This window comes from Anabas testudineus, chromosome 13, assembly GCF_900324465.2.
Source record: "Anabas testudineus chromosome 13, fAnaTes1.2, whole genome shotgun sequence".
In the NCBI taxonomy this organism is placed as follows: Eukaryota; Metazoa; Chordata; class Actinopteri; order Anabantiformes; family Anabantidae; genus Anabas; species Anabas testudineus.
In genome coordinates this window covers 22301763-22315561 of record NC_046622.1, presented here as the reverse complement: position 1 = coordinate 22315561, position 13799 = coordinate 22301763, and the positions used below count along the sequence as shown (strand labels likewise).

General features: G+C 42.2%; 3 protein-coding genes across 4 annotated transcripts in view; 1 reads left to right on the top strand and 2 right to left on the bottom strand.

The window, feature by feature from the left end:
- Nucleotides 1-30: 30 nt before the first annotated feature.
- glod4 (glyoxalase domain containing 4) lies at nt 31-2411 on the bottom strand. Of its 2 annotated transcripts, none has more exons than XM_026365144.1 (9): nt 2258-2411; nt 2026-2075; nt 1813-1933; nt 1586-1730; nt 1053-1189; nt 845-931; nt 612-725; nt 450-536; nt 31-348 (listed from the first exon to the last, which is right to left on the bottom strand). In XM_026365144.1, exons 1-9 carry the CDS (start codon nt 2345-2347, stop codon nt 283-285), a joined length of 897 nt encoding a protein of 298 aa, XP_026220929.1. In that variant the 5' UTR covers nt 2348-2411; the 3' UTR covers nt 31-282. The 2 variants fall into 2 exon arrangements, with proteins under 2 accessions (XP_026220929.1, XP_026220937.1); XM_026365152.1 differs by having other exon boundaries at nt 2221-2310.
- A 300-nt stretch (nt 2412-2711) lies between these two features.
- Nucleotides 2712-6189, top strand: mrm3a (mitochondrial rRNA methyltransferase 3a). The gene is made up of 4 exons (XM_026376973.1): nt 2712-3272; nt 3519-3763; nt 3847-4008; nt 4128-6189. Exons 1-4 carry the CDS (start codon nt 2893-2895, stop codon nt 4715-4717), a joined length of 1377 nt encoding a protein of 458 aa, XP_026232758.1. The 5' UTR covers nt 2712-2892; the 3' UTR covers nt 4718-6189.
- The window catches only part of nxn (nucleoredoxin), a 52964-nt gene continuing 44644 nt past the window's right edge, over nt 5480-13799 (bottom strand). The window contains exons 4-8 of the mRNA XM_026376984.1: nt 13585-13685; nt 13321-13427; nt 12473-12652; nt 11843-11967; nt 5480-6536 (exon numbers count right to left, since the gene is read on the bottom strand). Of these exons, the coding sequence (XP_026232769.1) occupies nt 6354-6536; nt 11843-11967; nt 12473-12652; nt 13321-13427; nt 13585-13685 (696 nt within the window). The 3' untranslated portion in view covers nt 5480-6353. The remainder of the gene's footprint in view (nt 6537-11842; nt 11968-12472; nt 12653-13320; nt 13428-13584; nt 13686-13799) is intronic.

Genomic DNA, 13799 nt, shown 5'->3' with positions numbered 1-13799 from the left:
ACACTAATGGGCACCTTCATAATGCACATATAAGATTGATAGGAATAATATTTATTGGAAAATTATCCATCACATTGAATAAGTGGATATTTTACAAAGTGCTGTCAATGCAACTACACCTCATGGGACATTTCTATGGGTATATCAATCTCATACTGTCAGCTGCAGTGTCATTGCATTGACATTAAAAGAAGATTTACACTACAGGTGTGCAGCATGTCATCATCATATGAAATGGGGAGGAATTAATGGTGCACACTTTTCCAGACAGCCTCCTTGATCTCATGCAGCAGCCTTCTGTCTGTTGTGTTTGGCAAACCACTCGTTGCTTTTATCTTCAGCCATAGCCTGAAAAAGACGTTTGAAAGGATAAAGAGGACAGGCACGGTGAATTTTGAAAACATGTTGCATATTTAATGAGGAATGAAAAACGTTGGAGAAGCACCGACCTTATCAAGTAAGTCATTCCCTCTGGGGTCCATCACAGACAGTTGCCTGAAAGCTTCATCTCCCACAAAGCAAATCTCATGACCATCCTAAAACAAATATTATGCAGTTAAGTAAATGACTCATTTGACATGGTTACAGCATTATTTAAGTAACACTCTCACCGGGTCAGCCAAGATAACCACTTCCACTGTGGCCTTTCCAGGAGTGTCCAGGCTGACTAATGGGGTGAGGATTTTCTGATTTTCCTTTTTCATCACCGCTTCGAGGTCAGGCAGCTGAGGAATGATAATTATTTATATTTTATTCATGATTATAATGATTGATGACAAAGTTTTGCCAATATCAGCAAACAGTTTGGCAAAATTTGTCCATGTGTAAAGAAAGAAAAGTTTACTTGCTCCCGTGGGCATGAAAATGCTATTCTCCCGAACGCTGTTCCATGATCTAGTACTCCTGCGATTTCACGAAGCTCCAGTTTGCACTGCACAAACAACAAAATACAGTATAACCATAATGAACACATGCATACTACAATACGTTTTTTTTCAGTTGTTAACGCAAAACACACATTATAAAGCTGAAATTTGTGAATCTTGACTCACTTGTGTGTCTGCAAAGCCCATTAGCACTGATTTCTTTTCCTCATTCTTGTCCATCACCTTCATTCCCAACAGTGTAGTCCAGTAGTGGGTCGATCTTTGGAGGTTCGATACTCCGAGACTAACCTTCTGCACCGGGTCTGAGAACAAGCCATCAAAGACTACAGGTTATGCGTTATCACTAGCAGAGAGTGCATAACACTTGCTGCAACTTGTCTAAAAGCTTGATGAAAAGCTGAATCCTGACCATCTCAACAGACTGTACTTCTTTATGTGTCTCCAGCTTGGTGCAAAATGCTGTATGCATCAAACTATTAACCACTTAGCAGTTTTGTTTACTTGCTAAAATGTCAAATATACTGACAAATGCCCATCAAAATGATGAAAGTCCAAAATAATGTAGGCTTATGAGGGGTCAATAAAATTTGATTTAAAAGTTTACATTACATTTGTAATGCTTTGAAACCAAGTTATTGTTTGCTTGGTAAAGCAGTATCTGTTAAGAAAAAGGCAGCAATGAGACCTGCTACACTCACCATTTGGAGGCTGCTCTTTGTCCACCAGGTAGAAGGGATACCCCCCTGGAGCCTGGGTCAGATACAGAGCCTCTCCTACCTCAGTGAGGGGCCACCCCAGATGTCTAGCGTTGCTGACAGCCCGGCTCGACTGCACAGTGAGCCCCTAATCACATAGATGACAGTATGTTTTATATCCCAGTCTTTTATATGCACTGTGTGCAGAGTCCAAATCCCCTCTCACCTACCAAGAAGTCGTTGCCAAGTTGATACTCCCCCACTCCATAATTGTAGGTCAGTTCAGCTACAAAATGGTCATCTTCTGGACCAAAGCCAACCATTGTCTTACTCCACTTTCCATCGTAGGGGCTGTATCGAAACAGGATGAAGGCAGTGGTCGGTATTAGGCTATTAATATGTGTTAGACAGCTCTGTGAGTACAAAGTTCACTTAGTATCTACCCATTACAGGTTGCTTTGCAGCCTTCCTCAAATTCTTCATGACGTAAAACCTGGAATAAATAACAAGAGATGAGATTTAGAAAAAGAAGCATTAACAACATCATGTTTTATTAAGATAGTCGTGATTCACTCATATGACAGAAGGGGAATATTAGTCAAACAGCGTCAACAGAGTGGATTAATGGCTTCACTCACATCTGTCTGACACCCGAATAAAACACCGACAAGTTACCTTCATGCCCAGAACATCTCGGTAAAACGTGGCCGTTTTGGCCCTGTCACCAACTTTGAAAACAAAATGCAGCGCTCGTCTTAAAGTCATGTTTCTATTTCAGATATTAAGACTTGTATCGCAGATCTGCACGGCGCTTCCTTGATGATCGATGTTTCTGTCATCGATTGGTCAGAACATGGGCCGTGTGAACACAAATAATATGTATTTCTAACTGCACATGCATTCACTTGATATTATGCCACGTGGTTTAAAAATATTATTTTGTAATTTAAAAAAGCGACATTACGTAAAATGTAAGGTAATACAAATGACCCATAGTCATGCAGGTTAATAGTATGATCCACTGTCACCCATCGAAGAATGGGATCTGGGATCGCATCTTCTCGCGAGGTTGCAGTTTAACAGCAACTTTTACGCCTTAAAGTAAATACAAAGGATAAACACTGAAAACTGTGTGGAGTTTGGTAAGCTCTTCGGCTCAATGCGTTTATATGCAGCGAATTATTAACGTCATCCAAACAAGTAGATTCGTTTTAGACGCGTACTTGTAATACGGTCAATTCCACAGTTGGTGGCGGTAAGCAGGTTAGGTTGCGTTAAACAACAAAAGAAGAAGAAGAAACGGAGCCAACATGGCGGCGTACATGAGGGGCGTGATGTATTTTGTTTCCATTGATCGAAACGCTTTTCTAATAAGAAGACGCGCTATTATTGAGGAATCAAAACGCTACTTACGCGGACTGAGGAGGAAACCAGTAAGAGTGTTGTTTCCCGAAAGCGACACGGGCAAAGTCATCAAGACGACGCCACAGCCTCAAGCAGCAGAGAGAAATGTCAAGAGAGAGAAGAAGAAGGTGGAAGAAGCCTCATTTGCAGCACAGCAGCCTGAACAAAGTGGCTTTGTCAAGGCGAAGAGTAACGAGCAGTCAGCTACCAGACGAGCCGCTGCCCTAAAGGATCAAATAGATGGACTGCGCTTTGAGAGGGCTTTCCCTGGAGATAAAAGGCTGGCGTAAGTGTCACTGCATGGAGGCTGCAGTGGATCAATGCCATGATTGTCACATGTCACAACACTGGTATTCAAAGATGTCAATTAAGACCCGAGACCACTGGTATCTTCTGTGTAATGAAAAGGTTTCAGTTTGTACTATTAAAGCTTCTCACAATATTCTCAAAATAGTAATCCCAGTTGTGACAGTAATTCATGTTGATGCTACCTGTAATCCATCTACTGTTTCCCCCCTCATCTGTTGTGTAGGAGGTTAGTGAGTGTCGCTCGTTCCAGGACGTTTCGGGAGCACCAGGGTAAGATCCTCCTGGAGGGCAGGCGTTTGATCTGTGACGCCCTGGATGCTGGTGCCAACCCGCAGATGGTGTTCTTCAGCACCGCCGATCGGCTCCGAGAGCTGCCCTTAGACAAGCTGAAAAGGGCCACGCTAGTCAAAGTCAAGTTTGAGGACATCAAGATCTGGTCTGACCTAGTGGCACCGCAAGGGGTAATAGGTAGGAGTCACGTACTGTGTTTGGTTCATTACAAAGCATTTGAAAGCCAGCAATGTTGTTGACTTCTACGTCTTCTTCTGCAGCCATATTTGCTCGTCCGGACCCGTCACGGCTGAACTTTGCAAATAGAGGTCATACAGTGCCGTTGTCCCTGATATGTGATAACATCCGAGACCCAGGCAACCTTGGGACTATGTTGCGATGTGCTGGTGCTGCTGGGTGCCACAATGTCCTGCTCACCAAGGGTATGCTTAAGTTATCAGTAAGAAGTGAAGTATAACGAACTTGAGTCCTTGATAATGTCTTTGCTTATTTGCTTGGGATTTTTAAAAACGGTTTCCTTTCTTTCTTTTTACGCCAACAGGATGCGTTGATGCCTGGGAACCTAAAGTTCTGCGTGCAGCAATGGGCGCCCATTTCCGCCTTCCAATCTATCCCAGTCTGGAATGGGATGACATTGAAAATCATCTCCAGAAAGCTGCGACTGTTCACGTGGCTGACAGCAGCTGTGGCGCAGACAGAAGTCGAGAAGCAGAAGATTCAAAAGTTACCAGCTTCCAAAAAGACTCTAAAGCAGGAGAATATGGCTGGATCAGCACAAGGCCTAATCACAGTAACATGCGCTACAAGGATTATGACTTAGATTCTGACTCTGAGGATGAGGGACTGTCACTCTCCAGAGTGGGCTCCAAGCTGTACCATGAGAGCTGGGCTCAAAGTCCTACTGCTCTTGTGATTGGTGGAGAGACACACGGCGTGAGTCTAGAAGCATTTCAGTTGGCTGAGAAAACTGCAGGTCACAGGCTTTTTATTCCTGTGGTTCATGGTGTGGACAGCTTGAATTCAGCTATGGCAGCCAGCATCCTTTTGTTTGAGGGCAGGAAACAACTGTTAAAACTAATGCAGACATCTGGGAGGAAAGTGAAATCAAAAGCCGAGAGGCAGATTTCATGATGTTCCCTCTTCGAAAGTGTGTATTATTCTGAATCTTGCAGTGCATATGAGATCATTAAGAAAGATCAAGTCATTTATTATTGGAATTTCTAGATGCTGACATTTCCCTCTTTTTGCATATTTTACCTCACGCTGCTTCAGATTTGACATTAATAACATTGACTTGTGCTGTGTTAAAAGTGATACACAAATGTTCCTGTGTATTCAGACATACAGACATGTTAAAATGCCTTTAGATTAAACAAATGGAGCATACATTTGCAGTGAATGTCTGAAAGAGTTTGTGCTCTGCAAATAGCCTAAAAATAAATGTCCTTTTTGATTAAATGTATTACTAAACCTATTTAAAATTCCGGATGAAAAAAGTTAAAGATAGGGAAGGAAAAAAAGGAAAACCCCACAAATATCTGCACTCTTCCCTGCCTGCTAATAATTCTCACATAGTCTCTAAGAGCCTTAAATAGCTCTGCACTTAAAGCATATTTGCTCCATAAAGGACAAAACTGATTGTGTCAATGTTATGTCCACACTTCCATATCACCAGCCCCAGTCTCTATGCAAATATGCAGAAAAGTGAAAGGTCAAAAGTCTCCAATCTAACTGGAGTGTGCATATTAACAAAATGAGCCCTTCTGCATATGATCGGCTATAATAAATTCAACGGTTTCATTCACTTATTGAACAAATTCTACCCAAGAAATGCATTGTGTATATTTTACATATCCATATTTAACATTGATAAAACCTAACAGGAACAGAGCGTTGTGCTTGCCAGTGAATTTTTAATGGGCGTGAAAAGTCATGACTGAAGTAACAGAATAAGGGGATTTACTAGTTTACATTCAACACTTTTTCCAATGCCACTTTTGTGCCTTCAGAAATAACTCGGCCTTTTCATTAGGGGACCTTCACAGAAATTCCCCATAATGACTTTGAGATGAGAACCACCATTAACAACTGGCTAGAGATGACTTTCACTCACATCATAACACACACACACAAAACAAGACACAGGGATTTTTAAACATCAGTCATCATTCTGGTACAAGCAGGTATAATGTGATCTTTGCTGTATGTGCACCTGTCACTGTATTTTTTTTTTCTTTAAATAGCGCCACAAGGCATACAGCTACATCCAACTGAGATTCAGCACATTTCTAAGTGTGTTACAGCTGTAAAAATGCATTTTATTCATTTTCAACATTGTTTAGAAACCGAAAGGAAGGAGGATCTTGCAGAAAAAATGCAAACAAAGCAAAACGATCAGCTGGATAAGTAGGTCCACTGGGTATTTCTCTGGTTTTCTCTAGAATTCAGAAATGCTATTGTGTGGAAAAAAATACAAATAAATTTTCTTGAAGCCAAAAGAGCAAAACAAAACAAAAAGAATCAGAATCTCCATATATATATTAGTGTAGGGACTATAGTCAATGCAAGGCACCACAGGAGAAAGAGAGGACTCCATGAAAAGAGGAACAAAAAAAAAAAGTTAAAATGTCAGTAAAAAGTGAGACATTTTGCTAACAGTCAGAGGGGAGTGAGAGAGAGAGAGAGTGGGAGGCATAGCAACAAGTTGGGGGTTCAACGACGGAGTGAGTCCCATATAGTGTGTCCAAATTCTGTCAGGACTTCCTCCTTAGATGGGGTCTGGTTTGAGCTTTTCAGCGAGGAAGTCGCTGACGAATTGCTCCACTACAGCCGGCGTGATCTCCTCGACGTCGCGAACATACTTGGCACGGGCCGACATGTCCAGGATAGTGAGCAGAGGTGCTGCTTCTGGGAGGTTGGTGTAGTCTCGCAGGGAGTCGCTCATGTCATCCTGCGGTGAAAGAGGAATAAGATGGAATGAATAGTATGGTGTTACACATAACCTAGCTTATACTGTATATATTGTAGGTGTTGCAAAATACATTTAAATCTAATGATGTAATAAAACCCTGTTTACATGTTTTAATGCAGCATGAACAAACTACTGAAGTCCAGTTGTAGTAATTTCACCTGAAATGCCTTTTGTTTTCATATCAGTCTGTGACAAACATGCAAGTTAAACACTGGACTCTAAGTTACACATCTCTCTCCTACTCATCAGTTCAGACTTGTTCAAGACAGCACTCTTTACTCAAGTTGTTTCACATTAAGATTACCCCATAAAATGTAAAACGGCCTGGTAAAATCTTTATTAAAGCAAACTGAAAGAGAACACGATACGGTCTCCTTCCCAACGTCTTCCTGCAGGGCAGCCTGCCCAGAAAGACCAGAGAGCTGGTGCTTAGTCACACATCCTGCTGCGTGGAGAGTCAGGAAGGAACCAGGTGGGGGTCCAAAGACATCCCAGCTTTTTCAGAAAGCTCATTCGCCTCACATGTAAATCTCATCACAGAGCAAATTTGAATGAGGGGACGAGAAAGAGCTGTGCATCAACTTGTGGAAGGTTTCAGTGGGAATACCAGTTTTGTGTATCTGCAAATATTTTCAGAAGGGTTTCACCCATATTCTGCCTGAGGCTTGATGTCACCTTTGACCCTATAGCATTTCAGAATTACAACTCCTGTCTCCATACGTAGCAGAGACGAATCACTACCAGGACAGGCATTCAGCTACTTACAAACAAGCTTGAAAGGGTCATTAATTATTAAGGCTGAATCAGAAGTTGCACCGTTTCGTAATTCAGCTTCCCTTTCAGCTGGGAGTGCTTGTGGAACTGGCATTCCTGCCTTGACAGAGATCCATTATTCTTGTCACATATTTTCTCTAAGTCAAATGGATTTCATGTGTTGTGCTTTGTAAGGTCGCACAGTTCACTTATTACATGCGTACAGCTACAATCATTTGAGACGTTTTCTCTTCCTCATGACAGCGTGACCTGATTTCCCCTCAGCTTAGTTTTTTTTGCTGGCTCAAAGGGAGACTTGCAAAGATTAAAGATCAGTTTCATATGGAAAAGATTATGTTGTGAAGGCAGAACTAACAGCTAACGGCCAGGGGGTGGCACTGCAACAAAGAGTTGGACTTCTCACGGGAGCAGTGACTCTGCTGTTACTCATACAGTTACTGATTTCGGTTCCAGTGTGAGCTTTGTCAAAACAAAATCAAAGATATAGGGACTCTGGAAGGATTTCATGGTGCATATAACACTCAAGCGTTCCCTGCTTTCAGGCCTCTTTGTTGTGTCTTCCCTGTTATCAGAAAATCCACAGCTATTCCAGTAAATGGATCAAACCACACAATCAGCTCTCAGACTTTTCATTGAATAGCTCGGCTTCACTGCTACCTAAAAAGGATAAGTATGCCAAGATGTAGTCTGTGACCTCTACTTTGCAAAACTGCTAACAGATGGAACAGATGAGCGGCAGTGTGGTATTTTATTGTAGGCAGCTAACTTCTTCTGTAGGAAGTCTATTTTATTATGCTGCAAATCAACATACAGTGACCACTTAATACTCTCACATGTAAGCTGTCACTTAAGACAATGCTGTTACAAGTGAAATACTGCTCAATTCCCCTACCACAAATAAAATCATATCCTTTGCATGATCCTTTGCAGCTATACTGTGCGTAGATTATGTCATCTAGGCACACAGTGTAAATAATCCAGAAAGAGAGAAATCCGTCACAGTGGCCTTTTGCAGCCTCTCCGATATGAGAAGATGTAATCTCTGCGTTCACCTCCAAAGGAAATCATGCGTCTTCTTTTGTGTGGCTTCCCTGCTTGTGTAAACTGCTTCTCCTGAGGTGTAGCCATTCCACAGACCCCTAACCCCACCCCACCACACCCACCCTCCCCCTCGCCCTCTGCAGCTCAGCTCAGCTCAGCTCAGAATAAAAAGACAAAGGGCCCCTCCACTGTAGTCGGGGCTCACAGCTGTGATAAGGCTCGGCGTTAGCGTGTGGAACCTGCTGGGCCGTGTCGGGCTTTTTCTGATTATTGATGCGCTGTGGCATTTCACAGATGATGGCCATATGATAACAATCGTCCCCCTGAGCTGCGGCTGTGTCCAGCTCACTGGCCAGCTTTGAGATCTTAAGGAAAACTCAGCATTGTGAAATTCTGAAAATTCTCAACTATAATTGCTCAATAGTTTATGATTCTGAAAATTTTTTTTTTTTTCTTCAACAGATAAACAGCCAACACATTGAAACAATTGAAGGACATCGCCAGCTATGAGATATAAAACCCGAAGCTGAAGATAAAAACCGAGTGATAAAAACATAAAAGCTTTATGTCACCCTCTAGAAAACTACGAGCTACATTCCTCATGATCTAACTACTCCTTTTAGGAAACTGACACTGTGTGAAAATAGAAGGAAACTATCATAAAGCCAAAACAGCCATTGTAAACGTTTATGATTTAAAAACCTTGTGTGTTTTTAAAGATTAGGAATCCCTAAAAGGATCTATACATTTTCATGCTGGAAAACCATGTAGATCATAGTTAGTGGCACAATACTCTCCTGGAAACAACAGGGTTTAAGGGCAAAATGTCAAAGGAATATACGTTTTGTACCAGCAGCTCTGTGAGCCCTGTTTAGCTAGATGCTAATATTAGCATGCTAATGTCCTGGAATTGACAATGCTACCATGCCACTGTTTAGCAAGTATTATGTTGTATGTACAAAGTACAATGTTACCACTAGATCTGCAAATATTCTGTCAAGAAAGAACTGAACAAAGTAATTCATGAAATCAAAAAAAAAATGCATTTTTTACCGCTCTAAATGTGAACCTCCGTGCTACAGGAAATATCATGAGTCATGAGAATTTATTATGATTGTACAACCAAATGGATGTTGCAGCATTTAAGTGTGGATCAGTGATTAATCATGCATTGCAGTTAATAATTGAATCAATTCAAATGTATATTAACTGCGTACTGTACTCTCACTGTTTAATGAGATAGAGTTACATGTGTCAGATTATAAAAAGCACTTCCCTTCAGCGAGGCTTTCGAGTCAAGTTGATGGTTTAGCTAGAAAACTCTTTCTCATATTACTTTCTGAATGCAGGAAGGATCTGAGGGTGAGATTGTGGATCACTTAGAAAAACATACAGGATTTCAGAGTAATTGCAAAAGGTTTTCTAATGAATAATTTGCATTTAAATTAATAAACTTGTACTAGTAAACTCAGCATGCCATGCGAACACAGGACTAATGTTTGCTGATAGGGACTTCTGTACACCTATGAAGATATTCCATTAAAAAGAGAAAAATAAGGATATTTCTAAGGAATGACAACAGTGATTAAGCACAGTTTTATTTAATAGTAATATATTTCTTTAATTGCCAAGTCATTGGTTCTAAGCAATTAAGGAAACAGCTTAATTTGCAGCGTTAAACTATAGCAAAGAGTGGTCTGACACTGCCATCCTGTGAGCCAAATAGAAGATCAAGTATTTTTATTGAACTTACAGTAGTTCAAGTTCCATAAAACGTTAGTAATTGATTAGGCCAGGTTGCGATTGCCAATTTTGACCTTTTTAGGAAATACAGAAGAGAATAACTTTCATTTTGTTTAGACTGAAATATTTGCTAAAGAGGCAGTCCTAGTGTGTTTATGCAACCCATTGTAATCCAAAGTCAAATCCATTATCCTATTTCATAAATCAAAAAAGAAAGAACAAGCAAAAAGCTTTGAAGTGCAGAATCACAGGCAACAGTCACTGTTCCTCGCCACAAGAATCAGTTAAATTCTTATGTGACTGGATAATACCATCAAAGTTCATTTTGCATGGAACAGCCACTGCACAGCAGATATGAAAGAATAAAGTTCTTCAACAAAATCTTTGTGGTGTGTTTGTAAACCAATATACTACTCTGTGGTTTTCTCAGTAGGGTAAGAAGATCCTGTGTCATTTTGCTCAGCCTGGCCTCCCCCCCCGAGAGACTGCCAGCATACTGCTGTCTCATGGATACAGAAAACCCAGCAGCTGGCCTGGCAAGAAGTGTGTGACTAGCAGGGCTAACCCCAGCCAAGATCCTGGAGTCTAAAGCCTGAAAAGGGAAGTGATATCTGACCATGAACCCAATCTGGAAATGAAAGCTGGTGATTTTATAGTCAGTTGAGCTACAGTCAGGAAATTATACCTGCGCTACATGGATGTAAAAATATCTGGATTAGTATGTGAGCCAGACGAAAACAAGGCAAACCTAGACTGCAGCTATAACACCAGAAACTTCAGAATCACTTAAAGCTCCAGTGGAACAATGTTTCTTTGTCTTAGGTCAAATAAATATTGGCGGGCAGACAATGAACACGAAACAGTATCATGTCGAGGGGCTGTACTTGTTCTGTGTGTGCATACTTTATGTCAGTGTCATTTCAAGGCTTACATCAGGGTGGAGAGGCCTTGGACACACACACACACACGGACGCACACACACACACACACACACACACAGTCAGACAGTTAAGCACATGTGCAAGCCCCACGGCTGAAACCTAAGCCCGGCCTTTGAGTGACACGAGAAACCAGCGCTGTCCTCCCAGACTGGCGGGCAGAGTGGGAGAGAGAGCATTGGGAGGAAGGGGAGCTGGAGGGCAGAGAGCAGGGAAACCGAGGAGAAGTAGCTAATCTGGTAATTATATCTGCTGCTGCTGTTAACTCCACCGGTTCTGGAAAGGTCGAAAGACAACGGCATGAGGAAACAAGAGTTATGCAAACTCCATGGTCCCATGTTACACATGGAAGAGAATAGGGTGGGAGGTGGAATGATGACTGCTGGCACGTTCTGCATTTCCCCATCATGATTAGGGCTGTAACAATCTCATATAGAGCTTGGAGGTTTAGGTTTATGTAATTTCATTTTTAATAATGCATTTGTAAGAACTGTTTTTTTGGGAACCCAAGGAAAAATGGTTGTCATATTAGTGTCCCCTGGGTGTCCCTGCTTAGTACGTATATTTCTCCCACTAAGAAATTGCTGTCAGGCATCCTAATCAGAAATACTTCTGTTACATGTTTATGAAAAAAAAAACAAAGATTATCAGGTTCATATCGATGTTGGTATTGGCCTTAAAAACAGTCAAAGAGACTAGTTACAGCATGCCATATATGAATAGACAATGACCTAAGCTCTGCACCTTTAGATTAAATGGCATTTTATTCTATTGAGTGGCTTATCTCACCTCTCCAGCCACAAAGAACAGCAGCGGTGTTTCTTCCTCCTTGGCTTTGTACTTTGCCATGAGCTTCTCTGCTATTGGTTGAATCAACTCCTTGGCTGGCTCCAGCTCCCCCTCCTCCTCGGCATCTGAGTAAACCAGAAAAGATGTTAAAAATATGAAAAAAAAGAGTCAACTGGGAGCAGAAGAATACGCTGATGAGTGAAAGTAGAAGCGAGGAAAGAGAAATGAGTGGTGCACACATGAGCAACTATATAGCTGCTCAATGTCTTGCTTGAAATCCAGTTTGGCCAGCAACAACACAGACATCTCATATTCTTAGGTGCTGTTTTACAATGTCCAACTGTGACATTTAGTTCCTCTCCAGCCTCACAACTACCCTACATTTGTGTTGAAATCATTTTTCAGTGTTATTCCTAAGCCTTCTGCATTTTGCTTTTGTGCATCTTTGACATTAACATATAAATAGATTCCATTTCCTACAGACTTTTTGACACTGGATGAATTTTCCAGAGTCTGACATTCAATATGTTCCATATAAATGCCACTTACTGTAATTCATGCACAAGCAGCACTAGGAACATTCCCATGTGGAGCTTGCAGGAGCTGCGTCATAATTGCCTGTCTACTTACCCACAAACAGGACGAGGCAAGGCCCCTCGTGGAGCTGCACAGCGTTGGACTCGCTGAGCTCGAGCACGGGCCGGGGGTGCCAGGGGAAGAGGCGGCACTCCGGGTCGTTCAGCACCTCCACGCGCCCCTGTCGTGTAATCATGTGACCCTCTGTGTCCAACAAAATCAGAGTGGGGATACCTGTTTTAAAAACAAAGAGACAGAGACAGAGAGGAAATGGGTGGTGGTTTGGGTCATATCTGTTAATTATTGCTTTGTGACGCAGACTATTCCTTCTCCCACTGAGTGTTTTGGTCATGATGATGATGATTTAGGCATTTCCTGGCCAGTTTTTGTGTTTCTGCCTCTCAGATTTTTTTTCTCCCATTAGACTTATCAAAAACAGACAACATCTGCGAACAAACAGAGCGCGTGACTCAGTGTATTCCTGTCTGCGCATGTGGGCTGAAGTTATCATACGTGGGGGCCGCTGTGAACTGCAGGAAAGGGGCAGTGTTGACTCGTCCACCGTGCATTCCTCACATTCTTGTTCAGGATAGCCAGCTCTTGCTAACTTCATCCACAGCCCTCTGCACAAGCAGGGAAGACAGGCCCAGGAGAAAACAGAGAGGCACAGAGGGAGAGGCGCAGCACTTCCGCAGTGAACAAGACAGCAAACTTGATAACCAGCCCACATTCCTCAGGCTGCAGGGCAGTCTGTGTTGCTGTTTGCCAGCCCAGCACTGAGAGCTGGCAGCCACTGTGCCAGTCTTTGTGTGTGACATAACTAAGCTTGCAAGTCTACAACTCTACAATCTCTCCTGTCAGCTTAAAGAGCTGAAGATTATTAGAAGGTGGCTGTAAAATACCTTGTATTCCATAAAGTCTGTTGAGCCGTGATCGTCGAGCCTCATCTGAATATGGCACTGCCAACCACGGCATCTCACTGAAGTACTGCTTGAAGGACTCCTCTGACCTGGAGGGGTTGGAGAACGCAACACAGGAGATGATTTTGTGGTTTCAACAGACAGCTGATTAGACAGGATGGTTTACTAGTGTCCTCTGATGAACAGAGACACATGTGTCTGTCAGTAAATATCATCTCGTCTATGCTCTGGCACGGTGACTCTCACCTGTCAGCGCTGACGAACACAATCTCAAACTTATGGCCCGACTCTTTGACAATTCGATACGATTCCACCAAGACCCGGGTCAAACTGCGGCATGGTGGGCACTAAAACAGAGAGAGAGAAGGAGAGTGTAAAAAGGAAATGAATAACTGAATATACAGTAATTAAAAAGACAAATGGCAGGTTGCTGCAGCAGTTTCCACTGCATTGGGTACTTC